The sequence below is a fragment of the Equus przewalskii genome, chromosome 12 (genome assembly GCF_037783145.1).
Source record: "Equus przewalskii isolate Varuska chromosome 12, EquPr2, whole genome shotgun sequence".
In the NCBI taxonomy this organism is placed as follows: Eukaryota; Metazoa; Chordata; class Mammalia; order Perissodactyla; family Equidae; genus Equus; species Equus przewalskii.
In genome coordinates, this window is record NC_091842.1 from 27,099,683 (window position 1) to 27,122,767 (window position 23,085).

At 41.4% G+C, this 23,085-nt stretch overlaps 1 protein-coding gene across 2 annotated transcripts in view; it reads right to left on the reverse strand.

Moving 5' to 3' along the window:
* Positions 1-5,060: 5,060 nt before the first annotated feature.
* ACSM5 (acyl-CoA synthetase medium chain family member 5) overlaps positions 5,061-23,085 on the reverse strand; it is a 36,085-nt gene continuing 18,060 nt past the window's right edge. For both annotated transcript variants that reach the window (XM_070568467.1, XM_070568468.1), the window contains 4 exons: positions 8,600-8,727; positions 8,415-8,514; positions 6,448-6,567; positions 5,061-6,046 (listed from right to left, as the gene is read on the reverse strand). In XM_070568467.1, coding sequence (XP_070424568.1) covers positions 5,963-6,046; positions 6,448-6,567; positions 8,415-8,514; positions 8,600-8,727 — 432 coding nt within the window. In that variant the 3' untranslated portion in view covers positions 5,061-5,962. The remainder of the gene's footprint in view (positions 6,047-6,447; positions 6,568-8,414; positions 8,515-8,599; positions 8,728-23,085) is intronic.

Below are 23,085 nucleotides of genomic sequence, written 5' to 3' on the forward strand. Positions count from 1 at the left end.
TATTTTCCATTCATTAATTCATTCATTCAATGAGTATTTTACTGATGCTTACTAGGCAGGGGTCCTAAAATTGGCGCTGGGGTGGCAGACACGACCCTGATTGATTCATGATCCTGAAGAGCCCACAATCTGCTGGGGAAGATGGACAGAAAGATCAGACAGTAGCAGCCCAGTGTGATGCTCATGAAAGAGGATGTTAAATGAGACTTTCCCTGTTCTCTCAGAATTTTGGCTGAAGCCCAAAGCTGAGATTAGGATGAGAAATATCCACAGCTTAAAGAGAGGTTTTCCACACAATGTGCTCAAAGGTGGCCCCAAAGTTTAGAACTTTACCTACCTCTAGCCTGTATAGGACAGCATGCTACCAACAGAGCCAGCAGGTAGACTTGGAGGTAGGGAACTGTTGAGCTTTTAGGAAGATAATAAGCAAGTACTTCACGAAAATGACTTGTCCTAGTAACTAACACTGTGCCAGGCACCGGTCTATGTGTTTTGCAAATACAAACTCCTTTGAACCTCAAAACCATCCAATGGGTGGGTGCCATTTATTATACCCATTTTATAGACGGGACAATGAAGTACAAAGAGGTTAAATAGCAAGCTCAGTACCGCACAGCTAGACAGTGCAGGAGCTGGTATTCAAACATCAGGCAGTCTGGCTCCAGAGTCTACGTTCTTGCACTGAAGAGGGGAGACTCCATTTCACCCAAATTCTCCCCTCACCCCCACTGGGTGCATTCCAAGTTCCAAAAACCCATCCACTCACTCCAAGATGTCACCAGAGTGAAAAGAAGAATTTGGCAGAGCAGGAATGTGGCATGTTTGGCCAATGGGCCAGAGGGCATCACTGAAGACCACCATGTTTGAGCTGATTTGAGAGGGTTCCACCCAAGATGGCTGCCTGCCTGGGCAAGGCGCCCTCACAGGATAGAGAGAAGAGAGTGTATCATTGGATGGGGATCCAAGAAAGGAGCAGGGAGAGGTTGAAGACGCGTTCGTCCACATCAGGGCAGCATGAGGTGGGATCACACCAGCACCTGTCAGGAGAACATCTCACCCCTCTACCACATTCCCCTGACCTGCCAGACCCTGGGAGAGGGGAGCAGACAGCTGACTGAGGAAGTGTGAGAGAACACAGCACACTCCCTGGGCAAGGCTGGCTGTGGAAGAGGAGCAGCTCTAAGCTGGATTTAAGTGTTGACTTGGATTGTACTAAACATTTAGTACCTGAAAATGAGACTTGGCAAAGAATGAAAAGATAAGGGATCTGCCCAAGGATTTACCATCCTTTGGATGAGAAAGAGAGAGCGACGTACTGGCTTTGAATATCAGTGGTAGGAGGAAAAAACGTAAAGCTATTTTCTGACTGTAGGCCACCAAGCCAAGCCCACTCAATATCTCCATTATTTCTGCCACCACGGGTTAGGTAGGGTGTCCTGGGATCCCACAAAAGTCAGGGCAATCTTTGCAGAAGAAATGACTTACAGGCTGAGCCTTACATGCAATTGAGTCCTCAGGCCAGGAAGAGGCAGAGTGGAAGAGCAAAGGGAAGATCAGTAACAAAAGGAATGGGGCCGAGAGTGAGAGGAGGAAGACATGTGACGCTGGAAAGGTGGCCTGTGGTCTCGGTAATTGTCAGCAGGAGAGGGAGTGCAGACCCGGGGAGGGGCTGCCGTGCAAAATCCCCCCGAGCTTCAATCTTCTACTCTGTTCACTGGAGATAATAATACTTTCTTCTTAGGATCACAGTGAGAATTCAGTTAGATCAATTTTCCCCAAAGTGGATTTTGCAAGGTGATTTTATTAAATTAATTAATTAACTTTTTATTGAGGTCACACTGGTTTATAACGTTGTGTAAATTTCAGTTGTGCATCATTACATTTCAGCTTCCGTGTGGACCACATTCCGTTCACCACCAATAGTCCAGTTTCCATCCATCGCTGTACACATGTGCCCCTTTATCCCTTTCACCCTCTTCCAGTCCCACTTCCCCTCTGGTAACCAGCAATCTGTTCCCCACATCTGTGTGTTTGTTTCTTTGTCTTCCACACATGAATGAAATCATACGGTGTTTGTCTTTCTCCGTCTGACTTACTTCACTCAGCATAACACCCTCAAGTTCCATCCATGTCACAAGTGGCGCAATTTTGTCTGTCTTTGTGACTGAGTAGAGTGCTGTTGTGTACACGTATCGCATCTCCTTTACCCATTCACCCATCGATGGGGACTTAGGTTGCTTCACACTGGTGCAGCCATTGTGGAAAACATATGGATAGCTCTCAAAAAATTAAAAATAGGAATATCACATGATCCATCTATTCCCCTTCTGAGTGTTTATGCAAAGAACATGAAAACACTGATTCAAAAAGATATATGCACCCTATGTCCATTGCAGCATTATTCACAATAGCCAAGATCTGCAAGGTGATTTTAGATGAGTTTTCACGTTCATGGTTATTTTGATGCATATTAGAGAAAAGTGAATAGAACTCCAGATGCACCCTTTAATGAATGATCTATTGCTTAGGGTGAAGATATTTTCTCTTAAAAGCAAGTTGATTTATAGCACAGATGGTATGTGGATAGAGCTACAATCACGAAGGTAGAATGGGAATGAGTAAAGACTGAGAATACTGACTTAAAGGATTTCCACAGAACATTTAGCACAACGCCTGGCATCGAATATATTGTCAGTAAAGGATGGCGGTAGCACTTGTCCTTGCGGCTCTTATACTGACCACTTCTGGGGCTGGGGATGCAGCTGGGGAGTGTTGGGTGGTGGTGTGTGGTCCAGCTGCAGCTGGGAGTTTTGCCTTTTTCCTTTTGGAGCTGAGCTGGGCTGAGGTGACTGTGGGAGAGCTGGCTGGGAGACAGGTGTGTCAGCGGGGCCCCTGGGGGAAGGTGACTGGGTCTCCCCAACCTTCATCATCCTTGGCTTGTCCTCATTGAAGTCTGAACCAAGGCCCCTGGGTGGAGAGCTCTGATTACAGCTGGAGAAGAACAGACTGGTTCATCCCAGAGGGGTGGTAGAGGGGAATCCAGACGCCATGTGCCCTGCAGACAAGGCGTCTGAGGCTTAGAGAGGAGATGAGTGTAACCACAGAGACAGCAATGGCAGGTGCCACTTTGCCCAGGTGTCATTTTCACCTAAGCCACGGTTTTCAGGGATGTAACATTTTGGGGGCTCATTAGGAATCCCAGCACCGCCCATGCCAGGACTACAAGCGCAGCCCAAGAGCACTAGTGACGTTGAGGAGTCAGACCTGCCTGTTTCCCTCGCCTCTTGCGCCCCCTCCTGTTAGACCTGGGGCAAATCACCTTTCTGAATTTCCACCTTTAGAATGAAGAGAATTTGCCCAGACTAGGAACGCCATAAAATGAACAGCATAAACAACAAGAGAAAGACAAGTACTGTATGACATCACATATATGTGGAATCTAAAAAAGTTAAACCTGTAAAAAACAGAGAGTAAAATGGTAGTTCCCCAGGGATGGGGCATAAGAGTGATGGCATTTAAGTGTACAAACCTGTAACGAGTAGTAAACAAGCCGCAGAGATCTAATGCACAGCACAATGAAAATAGACAATAATATTGTGCCGTAATGATGTAATGTGATAAATATCGCTATATAGACAATAATATTATGATTCATAAATATATCAAAGTAACACTGTACACGTTAAACTTACACAATGTTACATGTCAAATTTATTCAAATAAAAGAATAAGTCAGTCACTTTGACATGACTTTGCTTTTAAGGGCTAGGAAACCTTAAGATGATCATTTCCCTGTCAGTTCCCTTGCCCTCATGGGAGAAAGACAAAATCCCAAAACCGGGCCAGCATGTATCAGTTGTGAAAGGTGAGCATGTGCGGATGCTGGAGCTGGACCACCTGAGTTTGAATTCTATCTCTGTGAGATACTAGCTGTGCGAACTTCAGCAAATTGCTTAACCTCTCTGTTCCAGCTGTAAAAAGGATATTATCAGTACCTCTCCAACAGGATGGCTGAGAGTTAAAACATTTAGAACTGTGCCTGGACATAGCTTGTGCTGAGTTGAGCTGTTCTTAGAAATCAAACCCATCTTTCCCACCTCAGGGCCTTTGCAAGTGGGTATCCTTTGTTCTGAAAGCTCAGCCCCAGTCCCTTAGTTTACTGCCACCTTTCCTTCAATCCCAGCTCAGTGGGGACTTCCTTATGGAAGCCCCCCAACACTCCAGGTTCCCCCCAGTCTCCATCAGTCCCCCAACTATGTTTTAACTGTACTATTTCCCTCATGGCATTTATCACAGTTGGGTATTATTTGCATTATCCTTTGATGAACAATATCAACCTCCCCACTAGACCGTAAACTCCACAGGGGTAGCGTCATGAGCTGAAATGTTGCCCCCCCAGATTCATATGCTGAGGTCCTGAGCCCCAGCACTTCAGAACGTGGCTGTATTCAGAGACGGGGCCCTTAAAGAGGTGATTAAGTTAAAACAAGCTCATTAGGGTGGGCCTAACCCCACGTGACTGGCATTCTCCTAAGAGGAGATGAGGACACAGGCACGCACAGAGGACAGGCCACGTGATGACACAGGAGAAGACAGCCATCTACAAACCAGGGAGAAGCCTCAGAATGGAACCAGTCCTGCCAACACCTCGATCTTGGACTTCCAGCCAAGTCCAGAACGAGGAAATAAATCCCTGTTGTTAAGGCCCCGAGTGTGTGGGACTTTGGTTGGCAGCCCCAGCTGGCTGAGGCAGGGAGGGCTGGGTTGGCTTTTCCTTATCGTTCTACCCCCAGAGCCCAGCGCCAAGTGGGTGCTGAACAAATAATGACCGGGGCGTGAATGGAGGAGCAGGGGGCAGGTAAGCAGCGCTGCGCTCACTCTGAGTTTTCATCTGTGTCTTCTCCGCCTGGCTGGTCTCTGCTGCCTGGAGTCACTCCTTTCTGTTTCTGGGCCTGGGACGTGGCTTCAGGTCCTCATGTCTTTCCTGGGTAAGATGTAATACACTCGCATTTGGGGAGGATGTCTTAGGGTGTGGAGGAAGAACCAGACATGAGGCAGAGTGTGGTTTGGGGAGACTGTTTCTTTAAAATAGTTTTTTCATTAAAATAGTTATATATAATCACTGAGAAAACTTGGAAAATAGAGAAATGTACAGGAAAGGAAAACACTATCATCCATTATTTTCTATATGCAGGAAAATTGCTATTAACATCTCAGCATACTTCCTTCCCGTCATTTTTCCTTCTGCAGTCTTTCCTTTATTTTTCAAAGCTGTGACTCTCCAGTATTCACGTGTTATTGTTATTCCAATTTAAAAGTAAGATAGCTTAAGTTTTCCCCAAGGCATATTTTGATCGCCACGTAATATGTTGAGTTAATCTACTACAATTTAGTTACTTATTACCCTATTGTTTAGACACGGAATTTTTTCCTTTTTTTCCCCTATGGTTGTAAAAAATGCTACAGTAAACATCTTTTGAACCCTTCCTTTTGTAGTGATTCCCAAAGATGGAATTTCTGAGCTTAAGTGTATGACCAATGTTTATGGCCCTGGATATGATTACCAAATGGCTTTATCAAAAGGGTCAAGTGGTTATGCTCCCACTGGCAGTGAATGAGATCACAAGCGCTCTGACGCTATGATGACCTGTCCCTCGGAGGGCCAGCTGCAAGCTCCTAGGAAGTAAGACCAGCGGGCAGCTGTTGAAGATGCCTCCAGACAGAGGGGGAAGTCGAGCCACCAAACATTTGCTAGACTGGGCAGTGGCCATGTGCTCTGGGGCAGTGATGCTCTTCTTCTCTTCCAGGGTCATCCAGTGATTCTGGAGATGTCCATTGGGAAGCCAAGAGCCTTTGAGGCCATAGGGTTGAAGGAATGATGCTCCAAGTGGGGACTAACCACTGATCCACCAATTCCTCTTAGAAGCTTCAGAGGCCTGTGGGAACTTTCTGGGGTTGCATCTCATTTCTTCCATTCTTGGCTTCTCAGTTTACTCCTTTGGATCTTTCCAGAAACTGTCTTTGGCAGTTCTGAAACAAAGGCCACCTAGTGACCATAAGACAAAAACAAAAACACTTTGAAATCATCATTTCCCGGAAGGACTTTTGTCCTGAAAGAGTCATTACCCTCAGCCACTCCATCAGAAAGCCTCTGTGATTCACGGTTTTCTCCAAATGGCAACAATCAAAACAGCCAGAGCCTGGAGCATGCGATCTTTCTAACAGTGGTTCAGCACAACCCCAGGATCTGATCTACAGTCACTTCTTAGAGTAGGAACAAGATGTCCTTGGGGAGAGCCTCGTGACCAACAGGGAGAAAAGGCTGAAGCAGCGGCTGGGCCTGTTTGTGCCTTTGTCTCCCCAGTGCTGAGTCCTGAGTGGGAGCCCGGGTAGCGTGTGCCCCCTCAATTCTCTGCCCATCATGTCTTAGAACCCCCAGACATTTACCTTCCTGGGGTACTTGTACGGAGCGGTCACCCTTTTCACGTGTTCCTGGAGTTCCCGGGTTAGTTCTTCGGGGTCATGCGAGGAGTAGGCTGGAGAAAGGACTATAAATGCCTTTACCACCTGCCAAGAAAACAATCAGGCCTGTAGGACAACTCTTTTCTCCTTAACCCAGCCTCGTGAGCAAGTGCTCCCTTTTACCAGCCCAACCAGAAATTTCTACCAATTCCCTGGGCTTAGCCAGTGAAATGGACAACACTAACTTTTTTCTGTTGCCTCCCTTTCCAGGATCAACTGTCAGGAGCATTGGCTTTTGTGGATTTCCGACTCCTACCTATTTCCCAAAGTACTCCCCATACCTGAAATGACACCGTTAGGCGCCAACATGCTTTGCTGAAGATGCAAATACTTTGGAGAGAGAAGCCTCACATACTCCTTAGGGCCCATTATGTCCAGGTTTTCCTGACTGGGAAGGTAGCTAGGTGTAGGTTTGGACAGGGAGGATTGGGGAACAATGCAGAGCGCTTTCAAGGGGAGGTGGGTCTTTCTGAGACTGCACGTGTGAGCGTTTGCAATCAGTAAACATTTTGCAGCACAGCGTCTATTGCAGACCTCCCGAGGACATTCTGCACCTTGGCTTTCTCTGCCCACGTGTTTCTTGCAGGCTGCCTCCTGCCAAGGAAGAGGAAGAGTCCCAAACTCAGGCAGAACAGGACATGGCTTCTGCTAGGAACGGAAGAGTTCAAAGGCCAGAAGGTTGTTTATTCATACCAGCATACAGCTCTACCAACAACATCCTGTTAAGCGGTGATTCACTGTCCTTGCATACTTCCAAAAGTGGGCATCTCATTACCATTTCATATTCAGGCAGATCTTGTTTTTAGGAAAGGCTTTCTCTCACTACTAAAAACTACCAAACATTTATTGAGCAGGTCCTGTGTGCCAGGTTCTGTTCTGAATGCTTTGCATGGATTAACTTTGGGCACACAGCCATTTGTCACAGCCCCAGTTAATTCTCAGCACGCAGAACTAGGCATACTTTTCCAGGTGTCATTTCTCCAGAATATAGATGGGATTCTCACCTCCCTCACTCTGCATTAGTGGCCTCAAATTTTAGTGGGCATCAGAATCACTTGGCTAGGGGCTTCTCGTCAAAATGAAGCTTCTTTGGGCTGCATCCCCCAGTCACTCTGATTCAGCAAGTCTGACTTGAGGTCTAGAAATCTGCTTCTTCATAAGAGCCGCAGGGGATGCAGCTGCGAGCAGTCCAGGGCCCAGACTTCGAGAATCACTCCTCCGGCCCTGATGCTTCTGAGAATGCAGCTTGATGTTGCATCAACTTTCATAAAGTAACTACATAAAACTTTGGGATTATGTTGGATTTACAGCCAGTGAAAAGTACATAAGTCTGCTTATGAGCTTATTCCTCCCATTCTCTCTATTCCTCTGGGGCCCCTGGGAAGGAATTCGCATTTCTCCTGAGAAAGCCTAGTTTATCAAATTTGGCCCATCTTTCCGATAGATCAAGGTCACTTTGGACACTTATTCTGTCACCCCTCAAGCTGGCTGTTCCCCCCAGGTTAGAGCCACCAGCAACCATTCCTGGTGCACGTGCTATGTCCTCATCGGCAAATGCAAAGGGACTTTTTATGGGACAGGATAGATGAAAAGCCTGCACCTACCACTAAGATCTCCCACCCAACAGTCAGCCTCTTTTGGACCCAGTTCTGTCTCCAGTTGACACCAAAGTGTTGATATCTTCCCCTGGTGTCCCTCTAGAGAGTATTTATATCTCTAAAGACATGAGGAAAATGCTCAACCAAAAGGAATGTGTGTCTGATGGTGGCATTTCAGACTTTATGGTAGCTGAATAGGGGAAAGATACGAGGGAATCTGGGCCTTCCAGCTTCTTCTTCCGGGTGCTAATAGGCACAGAACCAGGAGGCAATGTTCTTGACTGAACTGGTTACCTCTCCTCTGATGGGGTCTGGGCTGCTGACCACAGCAGACTCCAGGACAGCTGGGTGCTCGGCAAGGGCACTTTCCACTTCGACGGGCCCGATCCGGTAGCTGGAAAAGAAAAACAGACTCTTCCATGTGACCTCCCCTCCCCCATGAAGCTTCAAAGGGAGAAGAAAAGAGCACACAGCTTGACCTTGCAGAATTGATCACATCATCATTTCTTCCCATGAACCAAAAGTAACCATCCTTGTCCATGCGGGCTCGGTCCCCCGTGATGTAAAAGTCCCCTTGTTCTGATGCGGCCGTCTTCTCAGGATTGTCCTGAAAGACAAAGAGAGCCCATGAAAGACCATCTGGGCACAGCCACTCAGGCTGGCTATGGCCTGAGCAACCCATGCGGGAAGTTGCGGACACGTCAACAGGAAGTCCAGCTGTCTCCAGAGCCCAAGCTGGCCAGAATTCCCCACTGGACAAGGACCTGTGAATTTGTGGGGTTTCCCTCTTTTAATTGGAAGGAAGCTGTGAGGAAATGATTCAGGATGGCCACCCACTACCATCCTTAGAAGGGTCCTAGGAAGCCTAGTTGGATGTAGGAGGGAGGGCACTAGGCTCAGTTTTTAGGATAAAAAACACACTGATTCTCTGCAATCAGGAATCGCTGAAGGTAGAAAGTGAGGGGCTGGCCAAAAATCACGAGTAGAGGAAAGACGGAAAAAAAGTTAAACTCTGATTCTCAAAGATTTGAGAAAAAGCTACCACTCAGTGAGAAAAAGAAATAAACTACTGATAGATGCAACAGCACAGACGGATCTCAAAAACATTATGCTGAGTAAAAGAAACCAAACACATACAATTTAATACTTCATTATTCCATTTATATGAAGTTCTTTTCTTTAAGAAAAAGGCAAAATTACTCTATAGTGACAGCAAATAATTTAGAAATTTCCTGGTGCTTGAGGATTGGCTGCAAAGGGACACAAGGAACATTCTGGGGTGATAAAAATGTTCTATATTTTGTTTGCCGTGGTGGTTACACAGGTGTACACATTTGCCAAAAACCATTGACCTATGCCTTTAACACAGGTTCATTTTATTGTATGTAAATTATGCCTCAACTTGAAAAATGCATTCTGAGACAAAAGAAAAAAAGCTAAGCTATCAATACTTAAAAATAAGTCTACCACAAAATCTGTAAGAAATGGACACAGAAAACTTAAAACTCCACAGAGCATTAGAGAAGATATAAATAAATGGAAAGATAGTAAGACTCAATGTCATAAAGATGTTAATTCTCCCAAAATGGAACTATAGACTTAGTGCAACTCCAATTAAAACACGAACAAACATTTTCCATAGAACTTGACAAGTTGATTCTAAATGTATATGAAAGAGCAGAGGGCCAAGAATAGGGAAAACAGAAGTTGAGTAAAAGGAGAGACGTGCTTTACTAGATATCAAGACTTATGAGAGTGTTGTTGTAGACAGGCTCTCTGATAGCAGCACAAGAATAAAACAAGTGACAATTAAGTAGAAGAAACTGCCAAAACTTACCTATCTATGGATATACCCAACTTTTATATCTGACCAAGTTGACTTGACAGATCATCGGGGAAAGGAACGTTGTTCAACAAATTGGCTATCCACGTGGAAAAAATAAAATAGATCCCTCTCTCACACCATACATAAATCAACCATGGATGGTTAAACACTTACATGTCCAAAGCAAAACTTTAAAACTATTGGAAGAAAATGTAAGTGAATATATATTTCCTACCTCAGGGTAGAAAATGACCTAGTAAATAAGACACTAAAATTGCTAACCATAAAAGAAAAATCTTACTGATTTGACTACATGAAAAATGAAAACTTCTGTTTAACAAAAATGCCTTAAAAGAAGTGAAAAGATAAGCTACAAGCTGGGAGAAGATGTTTGCAACTGATACAACAAAATAAGATCAGTATTAAGAATATATTAAGAACTCTTATAAATCAATTAGAAAACAAACAATAAAAGTTGGTAAAAGGCATGCACAGGCATTTCAAAAACAGAAAATATAAGTGGCTAATAAACTCATGAAGGGGTATTCGACTTCACCAGTAACCAGGGAAATGGAAACAAAGAATATCATCAGCTAACATTTTACATCCAGTAGACTGTCAATCTACTACACTCTACTGAACATTTCTTCAATTCTGAGTTTCTCCTGCGTTTTTCAGTTATAGACAATGCTGCAGTGAACATCTTTGTGTGCCGAATATTTTCTTGCATTTTGAGTTCTTTTCTTTGTAGTTATTCCTAAAGATGGAATTCTTGAGCCAAAGGATATGACCAGTTTTATAGTCCCAAATATCAAGTTATTTTACCAAAAGGGCCAAGCCGTTACACTCCTACTGGTGGTGAATGGGATCATAAGTATCTGGAGACCTTGGTGACCTGCCTTTAGGATTCTCATGGGAATGTAAATTGGTACAATCACTTTTGCAAAATTAAACACTTTTTTGTAAAGTTGAACATCCCCACATCCCATGATCTAACAATTCCACACCTACATATATTCCAAATATCAACTTTAGCAGGTATGTACCAGGGACATGGACAAATGTGTTTACAGCAGCACAGTTTTCCAGTAAATGTCTGAAAACAAGCCAAATGACCATACATGGGAGAATGGATAAATAAATAAAGTGACTTATTCACACAATACATATGTATGGCAGGTATAGTTATAAACAAACAAACAAAAAAAGAACTCTTGGGGAAAAAAGACATCTTGGTGAGAGTAATCTACCTTCACATATGAGCAGCATTCTAGAGAAGAAGACCATGGACAGAGGGATTAACTTTCTCAGGGTAATGGTGCATGTTGTGAGGCCGGGCACAGGAGAATGGATTCAAAGCACCCCCGGCAGAGCCAACACCCACAGGAGGGAAAGCATAATTATCACATTCACCAAAAATTGGAGGAACATTAAGCTTCCATAGAAAAGGAAAATTTCCCAAAACACTGAATGCCACAAAAAAGGCTTATGACACAACTTAATTTTTAAAAGTATATAGTATAGAGTTCTAGGAGAGTGACATCAGCATCATGGCAGGGTGAGTTGTTCCCTTTGTCTCTCTCCTCTAAGTTACAACTAAATGGACATTCATCAACCAACAGAGGATTCCCTGCACAACACAACAGGAAACCAGAGAGATCCATGCAGCCGTATACCTGAGGGTGGGTGGACTGGGCCCCCAGGAAGCAGTGGAACTAGGTGAGTGGGCCCCTCCCCTTCCCCAGTGGCAGTGATCCAGGTAGTGGATCCTCACACTGGCACGACTGTAAGTGGAGGCAGGGGCAGCCAAGCCTATAGGCATGAATGCTTTCAGAGTGCTAGCCCAACCCACAGGAGCACCCAGCTACCAAAGCGGTCCAGCCTATGGGAAATTCCCTACCAAGAGGCAGCGACTCAGCCCCAAGTAAGGTGCCCCACCCACCATGCACGGCAGCTCAGTTGTACCACCTTGTGAGTACAGCACCAGCTTGAGTGAAAGAAAGTGACCCTCCCACCTAGCAAAGCAGCTTGGCCAGTCCCCTGCCTAGTGCAGCAGCTCCACCTGCATGACAGCCACCAGCCTCACCGAGTGCAGAAGCCTCTCCCATGGAAGCATGACCTGCTGAGCAGCTGTGGCCAGTCTGCACAAATGCAGAGTGGTGCTACCAACACAACAATCAGCAGCCAGAGTGAGATTAGAAAACACAGCTCTTGCCCACCCCGCCCCACCAACCAGTGATGGCAGGTGGAATCTGTGACCTGATACAATCACAAATGTGCTGGCAGAGGATTAATTCATCGAACACCATGAATAACTACAGCAACACTGCAGAGCCAAAGGAAAATGAAAAGTCTCCAGAAACCAATCCTGAAGTCACAGAAGATTACAATCTAAATGACAGACAGAGAATTCAAAACAGTTGTCATAAAGAAACTCAATAAGTTACAAGAAAATTCAGAAAGACAGTTCAATGAGCTCAGGAATAAAATTGATGAGCAGAAGAAATACTTCACCAAAAATATTGAAGCCCTTAAATAAACTATGCAGAAATTTTGATATGAAGAACACAACTAATAAGATTAAAAATAATCTAGAAACAAAAAAAAAATAGAGCTGACATTATAGAGGACAGAATTAGTCTATTAGAGGATAGAAATATAGAAATGCTTCAGGTGGAGGAGGAGCGAGAACTAAGATTTTTTTTAAAATGAAGAAATTCTGGGGCTGGCCCCATGGCTGAGTGGTTGAGTTCATGTACTCTGCTTCAGTGGCCTGGGGTTCCGCTGGTTCAAATCCTGGGCATGGACATGGCACCACTCACTGGGCCATGCTGAGGCTGCGTCCCACACACCACAACTAGAAGGACCCACAACTAAAAATGTACAACTATGTACCAGGGGGCTTTGGGAGATAAATGAGGGCTTTGGGGATAAAACATAAAGGGAAGGAAAGCACAAAAAATAACTATAAACACTTCAATTTAGTCACAAACTCACAACACAAGAAAGAATAATTTGTGATAGCAATGCTCAGTAGGGTAAGACAAAAGGGATGGAACCTGCTTAGGAGATAAGAGGCTATCAAAAATGGGCCATCTCATCTATGAGATCTTTTATATCAACTACATGGTAACCACTAAACAAAAAATCAGAGCATAGCCACAAATCATAAATAAAAAGAAACCCATAAAATCATCACAGAAAACCACCAAACTGAAATGGCAGTCAGAAATATAAGGGAAAAGAAACAATGGAAATATAGAACAACCAGAAAACAAGAGATAAAAGCCCTCCTATATTAATAATCACTCTAAATGTAAATGGATTGAATTCTCCAATCAAAAGACACAGAGTGGCTAAATGGGTTAAAAAACAAGATCCAATAATATGCTGCCTCCAGGAGACACACCTCAGTTCTGAAGCCAAATATAGGCTCAGAGTGAAGGGATGGAAGATGATACTCCAAGCAAATGGCAACAAAATAAAGTGGGTGTAATCATACTTATATCAGACAAAGCAAACTTCAAGATAAAAAAGACAATGAGAGACAAAGAGGGGCAGTATATAATGACAATAGGGACATTCCACCAAGAGGACATAACACTTATGAATATATACGGACCTAACACAGGAGCACCAAAGTATATAATGCAACTATTATCAGACCTAAATGGATAAACTGACAGCAACATAATAATAATAAGGGAGCTCAACATCTCACTTACATCAGTGGATAAATCATTCAGAGAGAAAGTCAACAAGGAAACAGTGGCCTTAAATGAAACACTAGACTAGATGCACTTAATAGATATATAGAGAACATTCCAGCCCAAAACAGCAGAATACCCATTCTTCTCAAGTTCACATGGAACATGCCCAAAGAGAGATCATATGTTGGGAAATAAGGCAAGCCTCGATAAATTTAAGAAGGTTGAAATCATATCAAGTGTGTTTTCTGACCACAATGCTATGAAACTAGAAATCAACTATAAGAAAAAAGCTGGGAAAGTCATAAATATATGGAGCTTAAAAACATGTTGCTGAACAACCATAGAATCAATGAAGAAATCAAAGGAGAAATAAAAAAATAGCTGGAGACAAATTAAAATGAAAATACAACATACCAACTCTTATGGGATGTCGCAAAAGCAGTACTAAGAGGGAAATTTATAGCAATACAGAACCACCTCAACAAACAAGAAAACTCTCAAATAAGTAATCTCAAACTATACCTAACAGAAGTAGAAAAAGAGGAACAAACAAAGCCCAAAGACAGCAGAGGAAGGGAAATAATAAAAATTAGAGCAGAAATAAGTGAAATAGAGACTGAAAAAAAATACAAAGGGTCAATGAAACTAAAAGCTGGTTCTTTGAAAAGATAAACAAAATTGATAAACCCTTAGCCAGACTCATTAAGAAAAAAAGAGAGAAGGCTCAAATAAATAAAATTAAAAATGAAAGAGGAGACATTACAATGGATACCACAGAAATACAAAGGATTATAAAAGAATACTATGCAAAACTATATGCCAACAAATTGGACAACCTAGAAGAAATGGATAAATTCTTAGACTCACACACCTTCCCAAACTGAATCAAGAAGAAATAGAGACTCTGAATAGACCAATCACAAGTAAAGAGATTGAAAGGGTAATCAAAAACTTCCCAAAGAACAAAAGCCCAGAACCAGATGGCTTCTCTGGAGAATTCTACCAAACATTCAAAAAAGATTTAATACCTCTCCGTCTCAAGCTATTCCCAAAACGGAAGAAGATGGAACACTTCCTAACTCATTCTATGAGGCCAACATCACCCTGATACCAAAACCAGACAAGAATAACAAAAAAGAAGGAAAATTAAACGCCAATATTGCTGATGAACATAGATGCAAAAATCCTCAACGAAATATTAGCAAATTGAATACAGCAATACATTAAAAGGATCATACACCATGATGAAGTTGGACTTATACCAGGGATGCAGGGATGGTTCAACATCTGCAAACCAATCAATGTGATACACCACATTAACACAATGAGGAATACAAATGGCAAGGTCATCTCATTAGACACAGAGAAAACATTTGACAAGATCCAACATCCATTTATGATAAAAACTCTCAATGAAATGAGTATAGAAGGGAAGTACCTCAACATAATAAAGGCCATATATGACAAACCCACAGCCAACATACTTAATGATGAAAAACTGAAAATCATCCCTCTGAGAACAAGATCAAGACAAGAGTGTCCACACTCACCACTGCTATTCAAGATAATACTGGAGGTTTTAGCCAGAGCAATTAGGCAAGAAAAAGAAGTGAAAGGTATCCAAATTAGAAAGGAAGAAGTAAAACTCTCCCTGTTCGTGGATGACAGGATTATGTAAATAGAAAACCTTAAAAATTCCACCATAAAACTACTAGAAATAATCAACAACTACAGCAAAGTTGCAGGGTACAAAATCAACTTACAAAAATCAGTTGCATTTCAACATAATAATAATGAACTAGCAGAAAGAGAAGTCAAGAATACAATCCCATTTAAAATGGCAACAAAAAGAATAACATATCTAGGAACAAATTTAACCAAAGTGGTGAAAGACCTATACACTGAAAACTATAAAACATTATTGAAAGAAATCAAAGAAGACCTAAAGAAATGGAAAGATATTCCATGCTCTTGGATTGGAAGAATAAACATAGTTAAAATGTCCATATTACCTAAAGCAATCTAAACATTCAATGCAATCCCAATATGAATACCAATTACATTCTTCATGGAAATAGAACAAAGAATCCAAAAATTTATGTGGAACAACAAATGACCCCAAACAGCCAAAGCAATCCTGAGAAAAAAGAACAAAGCTGCAGGCATCACAATCCCTGACTTCAAAACATACAAAATACACTACAAAGCTATAGTAACCAAGACAGCATGGTACTTGTGCAAAAACAGACACACAGATAAATGGAACAGAATAGAAAGCCCAGAAATAAAACCACACATCCATGCATGGCTAATTTTCAAGAAAGGAGCCAAGAACATACAATGGAGACAGGAAAGTCTCTTCAACAAACGGTGTTGGGAAAACTTGACAGCTACACGCAAAGAATGAAAGTAGACCATTATCTTACACCATACAAAAAAAAAAAATCAACTCAAAATGGATCACAGATCTGAAGGTAAGACATTAAACCATAAAAGCCCTAGAAGAAAATATAGGCAGTATACTCTTTTACATTGATCTTAGCAGTATCTCTTTGAATATGTCTCCTCAGGCAAGGGAGACAAAAGAAAAAAATTTAAAAATGGGACTACATCAGACTAAAAAGCTTCTGCAAGGCAAAGAAAACCATGAATGAAATGAAAAGACAACCCCCCAACTGGGAGAAAATATTTGCAAATCACAGATCCAACAAGGGGTTAATATTTAAAATATATAAGGAACTCATACCACTCAACAAGAAAAAACAAACAATCCAATCAAAAAACGGGCAGAGGATATGAACATCATTTTTTCAAAGAAGATATACAGATGGCCAACAGGCACATGAAAAGATGTTCAACATCACTAATTATTAGGGAAATGCAAATCAAAACTACAATGAGATATCACTTTTCACCTTGCACCCATTATAATGGTTATAATTAACCAGACAAAAAAATAACAAATGTTGGAGAGGATGTGGAGAAAAGAGAACCGTCATACACTACTGGTGGGAATGCAAACTTGTGCAGCCACCATGGAAAATAGTATGGAGATCTCTCAGAAATTAAAAACAGAAATATTGGGGCTGGCCCCATGGCCTAGTGGTTAATTTTGGTGCACTCCGTTTCAGCAGCCTGGGTTCGGTTCCCAGGTGCACACCTACACCACTCGTCAGCAGCCAGGCTGTGGTTGTGACTCACATACAAAATAGAGGAAGATTGGCACAGATATTAGCTCAGGTCAAATATTCCTCAAGCAAAAAGAGGAGGATTGGGAACAGAGGTTAGCTCAGGGTGAATCTTCCTCAGCAAAAAAAAAAAAAAAAAAAAAAAGGAAAGAAAGAAAGAAAGAAAAAAGAAATATCGTACAATCCAGCTATCCCACTGCTAGATATCCAAAAAACATGAACTCAACAATTCAAAGAGATTTATGTACCCCTATGTTCATTCCAGCATTACTCACAATAGGCAAGACACAGAGGTAACCCAAGTGCCTATCAACTGATGAATGGATAAAAAAGATATGGTATATATACACACTGGAATACTACTCATCCATAAAAAAGAACAAAATCGTCCCATTTGCAGCAACATGGATGGACCTTGAGGGTATGATGTTAAGAGAATAAGCCAGACAGAGATGGACAAACACTATATGGCTTTTCTCATATGTGGAAGATAAACAAATGTGTGGATAAGGAGAACAGATCAATGGTTACCAGAGGGGAAGGGGAGGGTGGTAGAAAGGGCGAAGGGGGCACATATATGTGGTGATGGATGGAAACTAGACTATTGGTGGTGAGCACCACGCAGTCTATACAGAAACTGATATATAATAATGTACACCTGAAATTGCACAATGTTAAAACCAATACGATCTCAATAAAAAAAAGTGCATAGTACAAAGCTGAATTTGTGGTATGGTGCAAATTATGTACGAAAATACATGCTGGGGGCTCTTTGCTTGCATAGATTTCATTAAAAACATTTTTATTAGTTCTGTATTATACAGTTACAAATCTCATATAGAATAAGTAGAAAATAAAGATGGAGAGGAAGATTGGCATAGATCTTAGCTTGGCGGCTAGTCTTCCTCACCAACGCAAACAAACAAACAAACATACAAAGTGTCACACTTTGCCTGTTTCTCCAAGAAGGCAGACTTTAAAAAATAAAAGAGGGGCTGGCCCCGAGGCCGAGTGGTTAAGTGTTCCCTCTCCGTTTTGGCAGCCCCGCGGTTTGCAGGTTCCGATCCTGGGCGCGGATCTACACACCACTCACGAAGCCATGCTGTGGTGGTATCCCACATAGAAGAACTAGAGTGACTTGCAATTAGGATATACAACTATGTACTGGGCTTTGGGTGGAAAAAAAAGAAAGGGGGGAAATTGGCAGCAGATGTTAGCTCAGGGCCAAACTTCCTCACCAAAAAGTATTAAAAAGAAAAAGAAAAAGAAAAAAAAAGAAAGATGAAGGATGACAAAAGAGCAGTCCCGTTAGATAACCAAGACTAGAAATTCGATCTCATTTATAGGACCTTTTCATTGCCTGTATGTGACTTTATGCATATACATACTTGTATGCATATAGAACACACTATACACATGTTTTATAATGCAATTTTAATTCAGTTAACAATATATCATAGATGTCTCTTCATGAGAATAAAAGTCCTATGCAATATCATATTAAATGGTTCCATAATATTGCCCTGTGTGGCTGTAATCTTGATACCGACCCTGACATCAGTTTCCCCACATTAAACCCAGCATATATGGGGTTAAAACCAAAATGCTCATTCCCTGCTTACTCTCTGGCTTCCTGGCTCCAGATTCTACTATCCTCCGTGGAGACAGACACCATCAAGGACAAGCACCTGGATTATCTCCTCCCCGCAAAGAGATCCAGGCTGGGGGGAAAGCTGCTGACCTGCAAGGTCACGGGCTCCCTCCTCTCTGCAAGTAGTCTCGAGGCCAAAGACAGGCTGGTGGGAAAGCTCCAACCAGCAAGGCCATATGCTCCCCCTCCCCTACCTAAAACCCCAAATAAAAACACTTCCTTTTAGCTTTTCGGGGAGTTTGGAATTTCAGCATTAGCTGCCCTCTCTCCTTGCTCAGCACTGTGCAAAAATAAAATTCCTACTTTCTTCCACCACACCCAGTGTCAGAGATCGGCTTGCTGCACAACAGGTGAGCGAACTTACTTCAGGTTTGGTAACAATTTGGTGACCCAGATGAGACAATGTCCCAAGTGGACGTCTCACCTGGGGCACACCGGCCTCTGGCTAAAGGCCTCTCTTGGAAGCTGTCCTGCAGCTGCCTGAGCCCCTTGTCTCAGGGACAGCCCCAAGAGACTGGCTGCTAACCAGAAGTCGTTGGCCCACAGCGCTTTTGCTTTGGTGGTGGAAGAAACTAGGTTTAGGACTTAGGAAGACGTCTCTTGTAAGTAGCTGGTAGTTTTTGTTTTTGTCTTTGTGTTAACCTTTTCCAACAGGACCGCCTGGAAATAATGAGTACCTTGGCAGCCCTCTGGGCTCCGTTTGTTTTGAAGTTGCCGCGACGCCCCAGCCAAATTTTCATAAGTCCCCCAGGTGTGGACAACCGAGGCCCCTTGTCCTTGCTCATCTGGGGTGATCTGCATGGCGGATCTTCATTTGTTGGGCGCCCCCGAGTGTAGGACACGGACTAAGCTGGGACTGGAAGCACTTTGGTTTTTGGTTTTGGTCCTTGTTTTGGCTTCCATTTGTGGCCGAGGGTTTTTGGGAAAGTGTGCTTCTTTGGTATTTGTTGTTGTTTGTCTGTTTGTCTGTCCTTTTAAAAGTGTTAACATGGGAGGTGCCACATCTATTCCACCTAAGAGCCCCTTGGGAGAAACTTTGGCTGATGGTCGACCTACAGCTATAAGGCAATGTCTAAAGAGGGATGATTTTCTTTTGTAACACCACGTGGCCACAATATTCTTTAGACTCTGGAGAGAAAAAAAATGGCCAACCAATAGATCCTTAAGTTGGGAAACTTTTTAGAGAGCTCTCATGATAAACAACTGTTTTATTGGTACTATGAAAAGGCCAAATTAAGAGGAAATGTATAATGACTAGTCTTAAGAACTTAATCAAACTTGGGGTCTCAGCTTTTCGTAGTCTTACATATGCGAATGGAAATGTTAAGTTAACAAAGAAAAATCAGAAAGGGAAGAGTCACAGGACTCATCCCAATGGGATAAATGGAACAGATGTGAATGAAGTTAAAATAAAGGTTTTAATAAAACACTGCCTAAGGTTGGATGGGCTAAAGGGACCCCCCCTATTGGCTCCCCAACATTAAAGGACATCAGACAAACCTATTCTATTTACCCCAGTTTGAAAAATGTAAAAGGTCAAGAGGCAAAATCAGAGTGAGAAACCTGACCAACAATTGTTTGGGGCAACAGTTAGGCTAATAAGATTAATAAGACTATAAAGATTAAAATATTTAAGCTAATATTATATGAAGCGGTTATGTCAACTTTGCCTGGATGATTTCTTCAGGAATAAATGTTATGTCTAACTGGGAATGCTTCCCCTGAACCGTATTGTAATACCAAAACTTGTTAATAGAATTCTAATGTAAGTTATAATTAAAAGTATAAGTCTTAGCAAAGCTAAGATAAAGTTTTGTAAAAACTGATATACTTAAACGGGCCAATTTCACTTCACCCAAACTGATGTATGCAAGTGGGAAAGCCAGCTGCAACCATGGGAGCCTGTTTTAATCTTTTTTGAGGCTTCTAAATACAATTAGAAATACTTTACTGCCTCTTTAAGAGAAAATAATTAAATAATTAAACATGCCAGCAGCCAAACCCAAATCTGCTGCTTTTGTCTCCTCTCTTGCTAGGCTTCCCAGCAAGCTTCGCTTCGCTTGAACCCCCCCAAAATTCCTGATCTAAAATTGAACAAGTGAAAATAAGTAAGCTTCTGAGATAATTTGGAATTGTAATGGTCATTCTGAAAACTTGTTTCAGAAGAGGATTCAAAATGTCTCATGATGGAATGCAGTCTTTAATGAATATGCAAACACTTCTAAGAGACAAAGCTATTTAACATGATATAAAGCGATCTTTGATGAATGAAAGCCTGTTTGAGTTTGCTGGTTTCATTTAAAATAAACATGTCATCAAAGTTATCAGCATTGGCTATAATGCAGACATACAGCCTCGGTTTACTGGTCAAGTGAGCTCATGTCATCTCCGTTACAAAATTTATCTGCAAAACTCATACCTCAGTATAATAGCTAATTTTGTTTAATGTCTCATGGAGTTTTTGTAGACAATCTAAATATAATTGTTAATAACAGGTAAACTAAATAAATGTAAAAAGATAAAAGTTTTTGGAAAAACTTTTTAACAATAATTATATATATAATCATATATATAATAATTATATTATGATATATGTACTTAAAACAACTGAGGATAATAGTTAACTGCTGTAATGTCACATGAAGTTTTTAAGAGTAATTGCTAAAACTGAGTAAGAGTTTTAAGTACAATAATTATGTTTTATAGTCTGCATACTTAAAAAAACAGCTTCTAGGGGCTGGCCCGGTGGCCGAGTGGTTAAGTTCGCGTGCTCCGCTGCAGGCGGCCCAGTGTTTCGTTGGTTCGAATCCTGGGCGTGGACATGGCACTGCTCATCAAACCATGCTGAGGCAGCCTCCCACATGCCACAACTAGAAGGACACACACCGAAGAATATACAACTATGAACTGGGGGGGCTTTGGGGAGAAAAAGGAAAAAAGTTTTTAAAAAAACCAGCTTCTAAAATCTTTTTGGAAACTTAAATTTTATAGCTTTATTAAGTGAAGTTAAATAATAACAGTTTATTGGGTATCTAGGTCATTTCCACATAAGATAAAATATTAAAGATTAACTACTAAGCATGTATTTGTCTGCCTTTGGTTTCTTATATCAAAGAGACTGAAAAGTGCTTAGGTTTATTGATAAACATGTTTTATGTATGCCGAGAAATTTTCTATGAGAAAACATATATTTCTAAAAGATCTGTATACAAGAAAAGTAAAATATATGTTTTCAGTAAAAAGATATAAAGAATGGGAATATTTTCGTTTCTTGAGTTGGAAAAGATAAATTTGTCCTAAAGTGCTAGGACAAATTCTGAATGTAAAAAAGTAACCAAAGCTTTGCAAAAGTAAAGCCCTAAAGAGATTTATGTATGGTCAAGTTGTCCAGGATTAAAGTAAATCCAATTAAGTAAATAAATTTATATGTAAAATGTAAACTGGTACAAAATTAAAACTTGATTTCCTCTTTCTTAAAAGGATAATTTTCCTAAATTTTTAATCTACTCTTGATAAAAAGGTTATATAAAGGCTTTTTTTTTCTTTTTACTATTTTAGCTCTGTTTCCCCTTGATTGTTTCTGTTTGGGATTTCAGCATTAGCTGCCCTCTCTCCTTGCTCACCACTGTGCAAAAATAAAATTCCTACTTTCTTCACCACATCCAGTGTCAGAGATCGGCTTGCTGCGCAGTGGGTGAGCGAACTCACTTCAGGTTCGATATCAATCTTATTTATTTAAACAATTTCCTGTTGTTAGAAATTTGAGTTCTTTTTCTTTTTAGTCCTTTTTTCTTTCTTTCTCTAGTCTTTTTCATTTTTTGCTTTTATATACAATGCTGTAATATCATTTACATAACTAATTTCCTGCTGTTAGAAACGTAGAGCTTTCCTCCACCTTTGTTGTCTGTTATAAACAACACTGTAACGAACATCTGTGCATTTGACAGTTTGTTTCCCTAGGAAAATAAGTATATTCTTTATACTGGATATAAAATGGAGATGGGCATATTAATTTAATTGACATGTGCAATTTGAGCTCTTTGAGGCAGTCAGTGTGAATTTGAAATATGCTTGCAGATGAGGGAGGGTGAGCTTACCCGGTCAGTCCTGCTGGCCACCCATCACTCACAGAGAGCTCTGGGCTGACGTTCTCTATTAATGGTCAAATGCTCCATGATTCTCATGCAGGGATTTATATTTCTTCTTAGTTAAAAATGACCCAGAAAGAAAACTAACTGCTGGTGTTGGTGATGGAAAGAAAAAGTTGAAGAAAGTGAAGGTTCCTATCCAGAAAATAAGTTTCAAATTACTTTACTCTCTCAATGGGATGATCACAGACCCAGAGAGGCTGTGTATGTAAGTCTGTGAGGACCAGTGTACTGTCTTTCCTGTCCACTGCCGTATACTTAGTGAGACGAAGTAGACACTCAAAAAATAATGAATGAATAAATTCTTCAGGAAATTCAAGGACTTACTATTGCTTACAAAAATGATTAGAAGGAAACACATTCAAATTTTAACAGTATCTCTGCTTGGGGTAATTACTATGTTGTTTTGTAAGTTTCTGTGACTTTAAATAAAATACTGTGAA